Source organism: Gekko japonicus, unplaced genomic scaffold (genome assembly GCF_001447785.1).
Source record: "Gekko japonicus isolate JY-2015 unplaced genomic scaffold, Gekko_japonicus_V1.1 scaffold4295, whole genome shotgun sequence".
In the NCBI taxonomy this organism is placed as follows: Eukaryota; Metazoa; Chordata; class Lepidosauria; order Squamata; family Gekkonidae; genus Gekko; species Gekko japonicus.
In genome coordinates, this window is record NW_015160356.1 from 13113 (window position 1) to 29098 (window position 15986).

The 15986-nt window shown below is 51.3% G+C and overlaps 1 protein-coding gene across 1 annotated transcript in view; it reads left to right on the forward strand.

Moving 5' to 3' along the window:
• The window catches only part of ATXN7L3 (ataxin 7 like 3), a 24245-nt gene extending 12817 nt beyond the window's left edge, over nucleotides 1-11428 (forward strand). The window contains exons 5-8 of the mRNA XM_015417463.1: nucleotides 1063-1106; nucleotides 5424-5495; nucleotides 7818-7951; nucleotides 11088-11428. Of these exons, the coding sequence (XP_015272949.1) occupies nucleotides 1063-1106; nucleotides 5424-5495; nucleotides 7818-7951; nucleotides 11088-11239 (402 nt within the window). The 3' untranslated portion in view covers nucleotides 11240-11428. The remainder of the gene's footprint in view (nucleotides 1-1062; nucleotides 1107-5423; nucleotides 5496-7817; nucleotides 7952-11087) is intronic.
• Nucleotides 11429-15986: the final 4558 nt, after the last annotated feature.

Genomic DNA, 15986 nt, shown 5'->3' on the forward strand with positions numbered 1-15986 from the left:
CTGAAGGCGGGCCGGGGGGGGGGCTCTGCAACTTACCTGGCTGCTTCTTGCTCCTCCTGCTGGGAGCAGGGGGTGGGGCTTGTTGCATGTGCTCCTTACTGCCGGAGCTCCGCTCCTGTGTGCTCCTGCAGGAAATGACCCCTGGTTCTGCTTTATCTATCAACTGGGGGTGGTTGCTCCAGCAGAGGCTGAGAGGAAGGAGGCAAGGTCAGAGCAGTGACTCACGCAGAGATGCTGCAGCCAGCTTCCTCCGTGGGTGAGGACTTCGAAGCTCACAGGGTGTCACTTATTTATTTATTTATTTATTTACTGTTGTTGTGGTGGTGGTGGTCAGCGACCAGCAGAAATTAACCCAATTAACGTTAAGATAAAAAAAGCAACACTACGAATAGGTCTACTAAGAGTCCTTGTTAGAGCGTTAACGTTTTAAAAGTGCAATGTCTATTTTGTTTCTCCAATGAGGCTTGGAAAGATCTTGCTTTAGTACAATACTTTGCGACGTTCACCGTAGGAGAACAGCAAGATAAAAAAAACATCTGTTCCTGGGAATTTTCGTTAATAACGGAGACAAAAGGTCATCATGCATGTCTTTGTAAAAAGGACAGTATAATAGGACATGCCCTATTGATTCAGCCTCTTGGTAACCACAAGGACAAGTTCATTAAGGATATTGGATTGGGGGGGGGGTATCTTCCTTTTAGAAGCACTGAAGAGAGAACATTAAAATGCGCCTGGGAAAAAGCTGATCTTTTTGGTACTGTGAGATTTCCTAAATAATTTGCTAAGTTGAATGGGCTATATAGTAATATTTCCTAGCAGAATAGATATGTGTTTGTAGCTCGAGATCTTTAGTTCTCTGGCTGATTTCGTGTATCGCTCTTGTCTGTCCCACAGTCAGAGGTTATTTGGAACTTCTCAATATTAAACTCCTTGTGAGCTGGTTATCATATTGGCTGCAAGAAGTTGGTCTACTTCTGTCGTACCATTGAGTTCCTGGGACACGGGTGTTTCCTTTGACTTTTTATATTTCCTCATGCTGTCTGTTTCCTTCCCCCTGTCTAGGAATGTGGGGTGATCTCTGAACATACCAAGAAGATGTGCACACGGTGAGTGCCGCTCACCCCCTTTCTTGGGTCCACGGACCTCGTTTATCTGTTTGTCTCTTGCTTCTTTTTCCAATGCGGGCCGAAAGTGACCAACAGTACAACAGAGAAAATACAATAGAAATCGACAAGAGAAAGGGGGGAAGGGGGACTCGCTGAGTGCAGAGCAGGTCTTCCTCTGTCTCCGGGCCGATCTTCCTGCCAACTCAAAGCTGCAGCGTGGAGGACAAGGGCCGTTTGGTTCATGCCTTTGGGCACGCCCAGGCCCAAATGCCAGTGGGGCAGGGGTGTCGGCTGGATATTATGCAGCGGTTGCTTGCCATCTCTGTGTTGCCTCAGAGGTCAAGACACTGAGCTGCAGACCGGAAGGTCTGTAGTTCGGCAGTTTGAGACCCGAGTGCCGCGTGATGGAGTGTCTCTCTCTCCGGGCTGATCTTCCTGCCAACTCAAAGGCCCAAATGCCAGTGGGGCAGGAGTGTCGGCTGGATATTAGGCAGCAGTTGCTTGCCATCTCTGCGTTGCCTCAGAGGTCAAGACACTGGGCTGCAGACCAGAAGGTGTGTAGTTCGGCAGTTTGAGACCCAAGTGCCGCGTGACGGAGTGAGCTCCCGTCTCTGGCCCCAGCTCCTGCCAGCCTAGCAGTTCAAAAGCAAGAAATTGCAAGTAGATAAATAGGTACCATTTTGGTGGGAAGGTAACAGCGTTCCGTGTGCCTCGGTGTCTAGTCACGCCGGCCTCATGACCATGGAAACCTCTTTGGACAGCGCTGGCTCTTTGGCTTGGAAACGGAGATGAGCACCACCCCGTAGAGTTGGATTCGACTGGCTTTTGAGCAAGGAAAACCTCTACCTTTGCTTGCTATCTAGCTGGCAACCTCTTCCCTATTTCCTCTCCTTCTATTCCTTTGTCAGTATTAATGATTACCGTGCCCTGGGGGGCAGGTATATTCACAATCACCCCTCCTGAGGGGTGGCTGAGCGAGAATTCTGATCATCAGTGATTGTTGGACACAACTTCCTCCATCTGATAACATTAATATTCAGTGCAAGAAATGTTCATTGGAAGTTCAAGAAGGGGCGGAGGTTCTAGAGGCGTGCGTTCACAAACTGGCCCCCACCACGGTGCGCCCTGACCCGGATGACCAGTCTAGCTGGAGCTCGTCAGATCTCGGAAGTTAAGCGGGGTCAGCCCTGGTTAGTATTTGGATGGGAGACCGCCAAGGATCATCAGGGTCCCTGTGCAAAAGCAGGCAACGGCAAACCCCCTCTGAACATCTCTTGCCTTGAAAACCTGACAGCAGGGGTGTCAAACTCATTTGTTACGAGTGCTGGATCTGACATAAATGAGACCTTGTTGGGCCGGGCCATGTGTGTCATAAAATGTAACGTCAGGTAGCAGAGATATAAACTTTCAAAAGGACACAAACAGAAAGGGCTTTTTTTAACTTAAAATAAAAACATGCTTAAAACGTTAGCTTTGTAAGCTGCAAACCTATTATTGTTTTATTGACGTTCTCCACAGAAATCTCACGCTCAGAGTTCTGGGTCTAGGACCCAGGGGAAAACATGAAATGGCTGAGTGATTAAGAGAGTCTGGCAAAGCAAGTGATGATGTAGCAGCAAAACTGGAAGCCGGAGACGGCCAGTTCCACTGCGGGCCTGAGGGAGACCCTACAGGGGCCTGATCCGGCCCCCAGGCTGCATGTTTGATACCCCTGCCCTACAGGGTCGCCACAAGTCAGCTGCGACTTGATGGCATTTTACACACACACACACCACCTGGACGAGTCTCTTTCACAGCTAACAGTGAAATGAATTGCAAATGGGTTGGTATGGAAAGCATAAGGGGGGGGTGAAATCCCCCCCCATGTCATTAACCTTGCAAACAAGACCGCCAAAAAGTTCTAGCTCTCAAATCTCTTTTTTGCCACCTTCCATGGGACTCTTTTCTGCGAAAGAGAATCACTTCTTGGATAACCTATCAGAATCCTCCCTGCCTGTCTCTTTGGAAGAGAGACTCAGCTTTTCACAGGCGACCAGACCTGTCGCTGTTCCCAAGCCCTCTTTTTTAACCGTTCTGTCGCCACAGATGCAGCCTTCGAGAGCATGTGCCCAAAGGTGCTTCAGAGCTTCTTACATGAGACTTAGAATCATAGAATCATAGAAGGTTAGAGTTGGAAGGGACCTTGCAGGTCATCTAGTCCAACCCCCTGCACTCTGCAAGAGCACAGCCGAAAGATGGCCCTACGACATACCCGAAAGATGGTCTTAGGAGCATCCACCACCTCCCGAGGCAGACTGTTCCACTGCTCAACCACTCTGACAGTTAGGAAGTTTCTCCTGATATTTAGCCGGTCTTGACTCCCTTGTAATTTCCACCCATTAGATCTGGTCTTGCAATCCGGAGCAAGAGAGAATAGATCTGCTCCATCTTCTACACGACAGCCCTTCAGATATTTGTAGACTTGTCATCCTTCCCTTTCGCACAGAACGTTGAGTGGCCGTGGAAAGGGGGGGGTAATGTTGGGCTCTGGGATGTGTCAGGGGCTGTAACTTCTTCAGGTGACTCACAGCTGGGAGTTGCTTACGTTCCTAAACAACTGCCAAGTAGCTCTTGGGTTTGGGCCCTTGGCTGAGGGAGTTAAATGTTGCATAAGTGTAAGAGTGGCGCTGATATAGCCTCACCCACCTCTTAATCCGGGCTAACCCTCAACCGTGGTTATACCAGGTGATCTGAAGCAGTAGAACAAAGTTAAGAGTCCAGTTGGCACCTTGAAGACCAACAAAGGTTGCACACAAAAGCACATGCCTTGAATAAACCTTTGTTAGTCTTAAAGGTGCCAATTAGACTCTTAACTTTGTTCTGTGGTTATACCATTACATCTGCGCTGATGCTAACCGTAGTCGGCACTAGCAGTTGGCTTGCAAACTCTTGCTTAACACTGGTACAGATGTCGCGCTGTACCATGCTTAGTACTTGCAAGGGGAAAGAACCATTCTGTAGGCTGTATAAACTCTGCAAATGAAGCTCAACAACACCCTCAACGGTCTGGGACCCTCATGCCTATGGGACCACCTCTCCCATTACAACCCCCTGCTCTCCCTTCAGTCATCGCTTAGGGGCTTCTTGCAGGTGCCCGGCCCGAGGATGGCTCACTGAGCTGCCACCAGGGGAAGGGCCTTCTCAGGTGTGGCCCCCTCCCCTGTGGAATGCACTCTCGGATGACTGAATCGTTTAGGTCGGCCTTTGGAGGGTGACCACATGCCTGAGCTGTTTTAATAGAGGGATGGCGATAGCCATGTATCCTAATGTTTTAATGTTATTTTATATTTGTGGTATGTTTTTACGTTCTTACCTTATTGGTTTTAATGTTGTAAGTCACCACGAAGCCCTTTGGGTGAGTGGTGACTAAAAAGTCGAATAATTTTTTAAAGAATTAATGTAATTGCTCTGCTCCCACCACTCATGAGCAGTCCCTTGAAACCCTGTGAACATAAGAACACAAGAGAAGCCAATGTTGGATCAGGCCAATGGCCCATCCAGTCCAACCCTCTGTGTCACACAGTGGCCCAAAACACCAGGTGCCATCAGGAGATCCAGCAGTGGGTCCAGGACACCAGAAGCCCCTTCCACTGATGCTCTTCCCCCCTCCCAGCACCAAGAATACAGAGCATCCCTTGCTCCAGACTGAGAGTTCCTCTCTATTACCTGGTGGCTAATAGCCACTGATGGACTTCTGTGCCCCCAATAACTGGGAATTCTCCCTCCACGTTCTGCAGTCCCCTGCTGGCAAGCTTAATTTTGCAGCCAAAGAAAAAAGAAAAAATTGAGCTTCTCAGGCTACTGAATTGTGTGTCTGGTTCCAGTTTCTGTACTGCTGCATAATAAGTGTGGTGGTGGTGGGGGAATGTTACAGGGTCAGGGTGCCAAGCAATGTTCACTCTAAGCTGTGGAGTCCTGTGAGCAAAAATGAGCTACTGGCGTTAAAGTTGTGAGCAAGCAGTTTGGCTGCTGCATAAATTAGTTTCCTCTGGAGCCCTCCTTCCCGAGCTAAGACAAAAATGTGTCAGCCGGAGGCTAAAAAACTGTGAGCTGGCTCACACTAAGTCAGCTTAGAGGGAACACTGGTGCCAAGTGTTTTCCTGGGATGCCCCTCGCTGCGTCCTCCCGCACTCACTGCCTGGCACTGCCATGCCCCCCTTTCTAGAGCACTAAGGGGGTTTAGTATAATGAGCAGTGGGTTGGGGGGGGACAGGCGACGCGCCCATCCGCTGCACGTCCCCAACCTCTAACCTTGCCCCGTGTGTTCCTTTCCGGTAGGTCTCTGCGCTGCCCCCAGCACACGGATGAACAGCGGAGGTCAGTCAGGGTCTACCTCCTGGGACCCTCTGCGTAAGTGTGATGGGATGGAGGCGGGGCAGATGTCAACTGGGAACCCCTCCCCCTTCTCCCAATGTTTCATATGCCTTAATCCAGGGGTCCCCCAGCCTTTGTGAGCCCGCCAGCACCTTTGGCATTCTGACACAGCACTGCGCGGGCACAGCCACAGAACGGCTGCCACAAAACGGCCACTGCGGGAGGCGGAGCCAGCCACAAAACGGCCGCTCCAGCCGACCTTCAGTCACACCGTGAGGGTCCTCGCGCTGTGCTGCCAAAGCAGCCTTTTTCCAAAAAATCTTCACAGCCGATCAGAAGCTGTGCTGGGCCAGAAGCTCTGCTGGGCACAAAGAAGACGAAGGACAAAGAACTCCTGGCCTCCTCACAATCTTCCCAATAAAATTCTACTGATTTGCCCATAAACGTGGGATATGACCCTGACATCTTTTATACATCTTTGCAGACCTCTTTGTAATTCATCCACCTAAATCAGATCAACTTTTATTTAGTTAGTTCACCATTTGTATCCTGCCTCTTCTGCCCTCAAGGGACACTCACAGCAGCTCACAATATAATAAAATGCGTAAGCAACGGAAACTAAGAACTATAACAATACAATAACTAAGGGAAGGAAAACGGGAAAAAAGCGAAGAGCCAACTTGGTACCTGCCCACCCACTTTCCAAAAACAACAGTGACTAGTGCAGATTAAAAATCTCAATTGCATGTCTGCAAGCTAGGGGAGAAGGGATTCACCTCTTTGTCCATCCTGATTTTGGGCTGGGCAGGATGCCTACAGAGCGTTTGCTGTGATAACATGAGGATTACTGCTGCTCAGCTGGTCCCTTTGGTCCAAGCAGCCGGGTGCTCTTGGACGCTCACAGCGGAGCGTGGAGGTGGCGGGCTTGTTCCTAGCCTGTAAACATCCCAAGCAGTGGTGTGCAACCTTTTGCAATGAAAGAGCCAAGCCACACCCAAATTTAGAGCAAGTGTTCAGAGAGCCAGTATGAGAAAGCCTATGAGAAAAGCCCGTTTGCATACAGTTTAACATTGCTGATGATTTACAGATGGATTGAAAATATGTCAAGCTTCTGCAACTCGAACACTGGTTGTTGTGAGTCTTTTACTAGGAAACGGCACTTAGGAGGTCTCATGATAAGTAATAAATATGCACAGAGAGCACCCTGGGAGATTGTCTTTATGCACTGGCATGAATCTGCACGTGGCTTGCCCTTGGATTAATGGCAACTCTGCGCCTCTGTCATTTCGGGTTTTTTTATATCAGGCATCTCTAAGGGACCATTTAGACCTGTAAAACTCTTTTCCTGACATTCCCTTCGGAGACTAGTTGTTCTGCCGTTGTACCTAATTTGTCATTTTCTTCTTTTGACATTGCCATATTTGGTTTTGTAGTGAGTCACAAATTGTAGACCCCTGACATCTAAAAGGCTCCATTTAACTATCTCTGTTTACAGCCACTGTAAGATTATGTTTTGTAAGTTCTCCTCATTTGTAAGTTCCTGTTTCTTTGGCAGGGGGTGTATCTGTTGTGGGGGTGCAGGTGCTTTGATATTACATTGGTGTGTGTCCAGTGTATCTCCCTGAAGATTTTAACCACAGGTTTTTATGCCAGAAATAAACAAGTGTAATATCGAATGGACCACTAGGGGCAGCAAACCACGTGCAGGACAGACCCCCTCTCTCCAGGAAACAGGAATTACAAGTGAGGAAAATGAGAATGCGGAAAAGACCTAGTGCTTTCTTTTCTTAATTAAAAAAGCAAAAAGTCATCTAAGCTGGTGTCCATGGCCGTATCATGTGGCAGCCAGTTCCACAGTCCTGCAGCGCTGTCCACAGAAAATCTAATATTTTAATATGAGGGGAAAGCGAGTCTGCAAAGTGATCTTGAGGAGGTGGCTTGGTTACTGAATTTTATGCCAACTGTCGCAGCATCCTCTTTTTGAGAAAGGCAAACCAGTTGGTTGGGGAGGAAGGGCGGAGCGTGGAGAAGGAGAGGTTAACCGACTGTGGTTGTGCCAGAGGTTTTGGGGGTGGAGCCTGGAGAGGGCGGGGCTTGAGGAGGGGAGGAACCTCAGTGGAGTAGAAGGCCCTGGAGTCCACCTTCCAAAGCGGCCATTTTCTCCAGGGGGAGCTGATCTCTGTCGCCTGGAGATCGGTTGTAATCCCAGGAGGTCTCCAGCCACCACCTGGAGGTTGGCAACCCCAGTTTTGGCCCATTTTGCTTTCAAGCCGCAGAGTTGGGGGAGCGTCTGTGATGCTTTTGCGGGTGGGCAGCCCATCGCTTCCGCTCCTCTCACACAACTGCCCCTTTTCCCAGCTCACTTCCCGAGACGGAAGGAAGTATGGAGAACGAGAGTTTCGACGTGGCCGAGAGCCAGGCCCTCATGAGCCGACTGCAGTGGGACGGGTCTTCAGACATCTCGCCCTCTGACTCCGCCTCCTCGAAAGCAAGTAAGCGTGCGGGTGGGCGTGTTGGCGGATCCAGGCGTAAACGTGGATGTCAGAAGCCTTCGTCAGCGGCCTTGTCTTTTAAAAAAACTGCTCCAGGGTAAACCTACGAAGGCTGAACGGCTCGCTCGCGTGTGTTTGTTTTGCGGCAGTCCGTGCAAGACGCTGAAAGCCACTGGAAGTTCCTGCTCTTTCCCATCACTCCCCTACTCAGACCATACCCAGTCCTGGGGATCGTTGGGCAATGCCCACCCTGTGCCCTTTTCAGAAGAAGAGAAGAGATTGGATTCACACCCCGCCCTCCACTGCCCAAAGGAGCCTCAGAGCGGCTTACAAACTCCCATCCCTTCCCCTCCCCACAACAGACAATCCTGTGAGGTAGGCGGGGATGAGAGAGCTCTTGAGAGAACTGTCCTTGGGAGAACAGCTCTGACAAAACTATGGCTTGCCCCAAGGTCATCCAGCAGGTGCAAGTGGAGGAGTGGGGGATCAAACCCGGTTCTCCCAGATTAGAGTTCACGCACTTAACCACTATGCCAAAGCCTGAGTTTGTGGCCTCAGACTTGCTAGGGTGGGTGGGCTTGTTTTTGGTGAGTGACAACTGTAGCTTCCGGATCTCAAAAATACCAGTTTCTTTGCTTTCACATTGTTGACTGCCCATAGCCCTGGAGGGCCGTGAAGAGAGTCTTCGGGTCACTGGTTTTGATAGTGTCTCCCCAGGAAGTCCTGGGTTAATCAGCGGGGAGATCCATGACTGCCAGAAAGCTGTCCCTGAGGAACTTTGTCCGCTGCTACTGATCCTCCTCGGCCAGGCTTAGAACAGCCCAAATCCTGTTATAAAATTCACAGCCGAGTAGGATGTGAGCAGTCGATTCTGGGTTCCTGCTGTTAGATGGGCAGGTCCTTTCGAGGTAGGGAGTATTGGTCGATCTACCGTAAAGGACCTCTGACGGTAGGGCATCAAAACGTGCTAACATAAAAGCTCGTCTTAGTGATGGAGCGGCGAGCTGTGAAAAATAATCAGTTATAAACCCATTTCTCGGGGTTATGTTAAACTTCAGAGGGGAAGGGGCGAGTCCAGAACAGAGAGTTTACTTCTCAACATCGAACATTCTCTGCCTCAAGGACCTGGAAATCTGGGATTCACCTGACAGAAGCAGGGAGTCAAGGGAGAGGCCAATTGATTGTATTTTTTTTTTTTCAGAACTGAGTTTGTCCCATTGGATGTGAATGTTTCTGATAATAGCAGGTTTTGTTCTGAAGTGGAGATGTAGCCAAAATTTCAAAGTTGATAGCCAGGCTCTGGTCTCAAGCAGATGTCGTCCTGTCTCCAGGCACATAGCTGCACAGCTTACACAATTTGGCACTCCTGGGATGCGCCGCAAAAACATTGCCTGGATCTGCTCGACATGTTGGTTAAAGGAGCCAGGGTTGTGTCCCAAATTCTGTATGGGATCCCCATCTGGATCGGCTCCTTTAACCAACATGTCGAGCAGATCCAGGCAATGTTTTTGCGGCGTATCCTAGGAGTGCCAGACGAAGCCCAACAAATTTTAATTATGGGTATAAGTTTTCGTGTAACATGAGGCTTGAGGAAACCTGCTTCGGTGTCCCTGAGGAAGTGCGTGTACACGCGAAAGCTTACGCCCAGAATTAAACTCTGCTAGTCTTAAAGATGCTGCCGGACTCAGACTTTGTTCTCAATCAAATCTTGTTAGCCCTTAAAAACCAAATGTATTCATTAATTGTATTTAAAATATTGATTTGTTGACGGGCGCTATTAGCCACAAGGTATAGATAGGAACTGCCTTTCTCACGAGGACTCAAGGTGGAATTACAGATGCTTTTTGGTGAAGGCGTTTTGGTTCAGGCCGCCCGCCCAGGGCCTTTGCACCCTGCCCCTTCCGTCGAGGAGCTGATAACATGATTCTCGCTGCCCCATTCCATCCCCACAATATTCCTGTGCAGGTGAGAGCTGTGTCCCCTCTAAGATGAGTTAGTGTGAGCCAGCTCACAGGTTTTTAGCCTCCGCCTCACACGTTTTTGTCTCCGCTCAGGAAGGACAAATGGTCTATACCAAAAATGGTTTATATCAAGGTCTGGTATAAACTCATTGATGCAGCAGCCAAATCACTTGCTCACAGTTTTAATACCAGGAGCTCACAGAGTAGGATTTTTGCTCACAGGACTCCACAGCTTAGAGGGAGCACGGGGTGAGAGTACGGATGAACTGGAGGCCCCAACCGGCAGGCATCGTGGCAGAGAGGGGATTTGGACCCTCCCATACTCGTCTTCTATGGCTCCCTTGCTGAGTGGAGAGTCGCTGAAGGGATGACCTTTGCTGCGGCTCAGTGGCTGAGTATCTGCTCGGCACGCAGAAAGTCCCAGGTTCAATCCCCGGTCTCTCCAGTTAAAAGATCTGGCAGTAGGAGGAGATTGGGTTATACCCCCCGCCCTCCACTCGGAGTCTTGGGGCAACTTACAATCTCCTTTCCCTTCCCCTCCCCACCACAGACACCCCGTGAGGTCAGTGGGGCTAGGAGAGTTCTGAGAGAACTGCCCTTGAGAGAACAGCTCCGAGAGAACTTGTGATTGACCCAAGGTCGCGCCAGCAGCTGCATGTGGAGGAGCGGGGAATCAAACCCGGTTCTCCCAGATTAGAGTCCGCGCTCCTAACCACCAAACTGGGAAGGCCTCTGCCTGAGACCAGTGTTCCCTCTAAGCTGAGTTAGTGTGAGCTAGCTCACAGTTTTTTAGCCTCCGGCTCACACATCTTTGTCTCGGCTCAGGAAGGAGGGCTCCAGAGCAAACTGATTTATTCAGTAGCCAAATCGCTCGCTCACAACTTTGCCAGTAGCTCACAGAGTAGAATTTTTGCTCACAGGACTCCACAGCTTAGAGGGAGCATTGCCTGAGACCTTGGAGAGCCACTGCCCGTCTGAGTGGACAAGACTGGGGGGTGGGGGTGTCTGATTCAGTATCAGGCAACTTCAAGGGGTCATGTGATATATAAGCGGGGGGGCAGTGATTGTGGTGTCAGGAAGCCAGTCTGATACGGCAAGCCACTGGGAGCCTGGGGCAAAGGCTGATTAGCCCGGGCCCCCTGACTTTTGACATTCTCTCTCCTCCCCCTCCCCAGGTACAAACAACTCAGAGTCCCGAAAAACCAAAAAGAAGAAGCCTCACATGAGCCTGGTCGGAGGGGCTCCTGGAATGAGCTCCAACAAGAAGAAGCTGAAGCCGAAGCCGCTGGCCCCTCCTACCCCCAGCCTCTACGACGACATCAACTGAGTGACTGAGACCAGGGACAGCCAGGAAGAAGGGGGGCAGGGGGACACGCTTCAGCCCCTTTGGACCCGGCACGGAGGAGTGGAGATCAGACTACGTCTCCCCCTCTGCATGTCTCCCCGTCCCTCCTCACCCCTACCCCTTCCAGCTCACCTTCGTGTCCGTTGGATGTGGAACGCAAGCACTGGACTACCGGGGCCGAGGGGGTGGGCATGGTTTGAGGCGGGGCCTTGAAGATTGAGCCACGCCTACCGGCCAGGGTGTGACCATCCCCCGCCCCCCCACACACGTCTCTATTTATTGTGGTGTTGGTGGACGTTCAATCATGGCTATATACGCAGCGACATCATATCGCAGAGCAACGCTAGAGACAGCAGGGGGTCGGGCTCGCTTTCGTTTCCCGGCGGCCTTTTGTTCTGCCAGGCCCAGCCTGGGAAGGAGCGGAAGGGTTTTGGGGGGGCTGAGAAACTGCCGTTGCCCTTCTGTTCCGGCCCTTCCGTCTGCCTCCTCCTCAACTCAACGTCTGCCTCCTCCCCTCCCTCTTTCTGGGCTTCTGCTGTGTCCGGTTGTCAGAAGGCAGCGTTTGCGGACGACAGCAAAAGCGTGGCTTCTGTTATGGCAGCACCGCCTGATTAGTGCATATCTGGAGGCGGGGGGGGGCGGGGGCGTGGCTGTCATCGCCATCCGTTTCCCGATTGGGGCTTCATCTCCAAGGTCTGGCATAAAACGGCGTTGTGGTCATGTGGGAGCCCCCTCTGGATGCACGTTGGGGAGCCGTCAGAGAGAGCGGTTTCCCAACTTGTGCCTCAAGACCCGCCCGCCTGCCGTCTACTTTGCCCGCTTATGGAGAGCCAACGGCGGGTCCTATTCTGCACATCTCTCGTACGCAAGTGTAGTCGCTGTGCATGATGAAGGGGACACAAGGCCCCCCCGCCCATCTCGTTGAGTGCCACTCAGCAATGCTGTTGAACACCTCCCAGGGAGAAGTTCGTGTGGCCCAGAGAGAACCGCTGGATCGTGGCCCATCGGCTGTTAGCTCTTTCCTACTGTGGCGTGGTTGAGTGATCGGTTTTGTCACGGATCACTCATTCAGTGAATCGAAGCGACCCTTGCTGGAGGGTTAACAGCGAAGGGCTTGGGGGTGGATGGGTTGAAGTGGGGGAGGGAGAACACGGGCACTCAGCGCATGGAAGAGGCCATTTCTTTCTCCTCTTTTGTATACCATCCCCCTCGTGGCCCTCCTTTCTGGCTCCGGTTTTATCCCTTCTGCGAATATCTGCAGTTTTAAAATCCAGTGCCATACACCTGCAGATGGAAGCTTGAAATTTCATGGCGCTGCAGTTGGAGACTAGCTGATTTCTAGTCCTCCCCACCCCCAATACTCTTTGCTTCCTCTTTCACTTTTAGCAAACTTCCGGGAAGAGCCTCGCCATCTCTGCCCACCAAGTTCCTTGCATATTGTCTCCTCCGCCCCGATAGGTCTAATCCAAAACCAGGCTTTCCCCCCGATGGGTCTTTTCGAGCAGGCTAGCGCAGTGGGGCAAGGGGCCACTCGTTTATGTCTGAGGCTGCCCTACACCGGACTTGTGGGGCCAGCTTGTGCACGAGGCGCAGACCCTCCGAGGCCCTGGTGTCTGCCTGCCGGTGGTGGCCGACTCTCATCGGAGGAGCCTGCGCTCTTCCCGCTCCTTCCCCCTAGCTGCTGGGAGGGGAAAGCCTCTACTTGAATCTGGCCACGGGTACTGCGTTGCCACCGGAGAATGCCCCGAGCTCGGTCCCACAACAGGCAGCCAAAGGAGGACGGTGCACCACGCAGCATCACCGGCCGTCACTTCCAGCTGTGGAAGTGGAAATCCTGTGGCCGAATGCTCCCCGGTGTGTATTTAAGCCCTGCCCGTAGAAGATTAGCATGTGGGAGGAAAGGGCCACCTTGGCCTAGCTTCATCCCAAACAGGCCAGTACTTCATCGTGACCCCAACGCCAATACCAGCTGCAGGCAGAAGGGGGAACAGCCTTACCACATGGTTGCGTGCCCCCTCCCCTGTGGTAATGGCACTCTGTGTCTTTTTCTGGTGGTCTTCAGTCGTTTTGGGCGTCCAGGCCTTGGTGTCTGGAAGGTCCTCCTGCCCTGCAGCTACTGAGAGCAGGAGATGCCGAGGAGCAGGGAGGGCCCGGCGGGCTGGACTAGGAGATGGGAGTGAGGGATTATTAATGCGCACTCGTCTCTCTTCCCCACCCACGTCCCTGCTGGGTCCAGGGGCTTGAAGCGTCCCAGGCAGAAAGGATTCGAAGGTGGGGGGGGGTAGTTGCCCAGAGCGACTCTCGCAGGAATGTTGCCCGGCCAAACAAAGCAAAACCTGTGCTTCGCCTTAGTATTTTTGCAAATACGATCCCATGCCCAAGTAAGCCACGCAAGCCCTGTCAGACAATGTGACTCCACATGAAACTTGACCGTATTTACGTGAATGATTCGGAGCAAGTTAAACCGGGGAGCAGACAGATGTGCTTCGGTTCACACCGGGTTCGTTTCTCCTTCCCTGCCTGGCAGCAAATAGCGGCACAGCTCTAATTGTGTACGAAGCTCCAGGCTGTTTTTTAAAAGTTCTACGTTAGCGCAAAGGACTGGGGAGAACGGAGACCCTCGCCCGACCTCCACGCTGGCGACTGAGGCCACTCGGACTGAGAGGGAACTTTGGAGGCGTGGCAACCGAGGGTATTTTGAACACAAACTTCGGGATGTGGAGGAAGGATCCGGCACACTCTCTCTCTCTCTTTTTTTTTTTAAAGGATCGAGATATATGCACACGAGGGCTCTGTATCTGCACTTGCACCCTTACGGTAGGCCTGTTTCACTTGAAGAGGGGAAAAAAAGCGCCTGTATGCTATCATGAGTGGACTGATCATGAGAGGTTTTTAATTTGTCGATGATGTCTAAACTGCACCCATCTGATATATATATATTTTTGAACACGTGCAGAAATCATTGAAGTAAGTAATGTACTGTGGTCTCTTGACTTTTTTTTATTTTTTTTCCAGTTTTGCATATGTAATCTCAGCCTGTACAGGTAGGTAGCTTAAAAAAAAAAGAAACTGTCAATCTGTAATTTTTTTCTTCTTACCATCCATGGACTGTGGAATGCTCCTGTAAATAAACGGCAACCCTGCTTGGTATCTCCGCTTCAGAGGGGTGTTTTTTTTAAAGAAAAATCAGATGACTTTTTGTTCTTCACCACCGCATTATTAGAAAGGGAGGTAAAGAGGGGACAGTAACTATCTCAATAATTCTGGTGTGATATGTCAGCGTTTGGATCGCTGTTCCATGGTGGACTTTTTGCAGGATGCAGGAGAGAATCCGGTGTTCTGCAGAAGTCCCGCCTGGAGGGGGGGGGGGATTGGGCTTTTATGTCAAGAAAACTGCCCCATTTAACTTCTCTGACCACAAGTAAGGTGGAACGGTGTCTGCTGCAGAAGAGAAGCGCCTCTTTCATTCTTGCTGGCCTTCTGCAGTTTTGAGTCAGAGCCCCCGTCCGGAATGCTGCAAGGTGTTAAGTTTAAAAGTTAGCGCAGGACTTGGTGTTCAACTTTTCACTGTTGCGGTACAAAACGGCGTTGCCTGATCATTTCCTCTCTTTAAAATAAAATACACGTGTCTGTGGCTGTCAACGTCGGCTCAGAAGCCTGAAGCCTGTGAGGGATGAATGACGGTCTGGGGCTCCCAGCAGTGGAGCACAAAGCACAGCAAGCGCTCTGCATAGCTCCTCCCCCCACCTCTGACAGTGAGGCTGATTATACAGGCAAAACGGACAAATAACATGCCCAGTTCACAGAATGTTGGTTTTCCTTGGCACAGGACTCTTACGCTGCAAATGGCTTCAGCCACCCCTTGGGACACATCCCAGCCACTGTTAATGGTGGTGTTCTAGACCGGTGGTCTTTACATATCAGGGCCCCACCTTTCAATCCCTATGGGGCAAAATAGGAGGACCCACTAAGCTATAACCATGTCAGGTCATGGGATAGGAAGAGAAGAAGAAGAGATTGGATCTATACCCTGCCCTTCACTCGGAGTCTCAGAGTGGCTTACAAACTCCTCTCCCTTCCCCTCCCCACAACAGACACCCTGTGAGGTAGGTGGGGCTGAGAGAGCTCTTTCGGGGACTGCCCTTGAGAGAACAGCTCTGAGAGAACTTGTGACTGACCCAAGGTCACACCAGCAGCTGCACGTGGAGGAGTGGGGGATCAAACCCGGTTCTCCCAGATTGGAGTCCACACACTTAACCACTACACCATAATAGCCACGGCCACCCCTGTTTAGCTTCTGAGATCTGACGGGGGGGGGAGAAGAAATTGGATTTATACCCTGCCCTTCACTACCCAAGGGAGTCTCAGAGTGGCTTACAAACTCCTCTCCCTTCCCCTCCCCACAACAGACACCCTGTGAGGTAGGTGGGGCTGAGAGAGCTCTTTCGAGGACTGCCTTTGAGAGAACAGCTCTGTCAGAACTCTGCTTGGTATCACCCTTCACTACAGAGTTATGACCTCACCTGTGTTAAGGCTAGGACTGGTGACAGCAGACCAACAAAGCCAGGATTGGTGTACACAAACGGAGTGAAGAAGAGGAGATTGGATTTCTACCCCACCCTTCACTACCCAAGGGAGTCTCCGAGTGGCTTACAAACTCCACTCCCTTCCCCTCCCCACAACAGATACCCTGGGAGGTAGGCGGGGCTGAGAGAGCTCTGACAGGAAC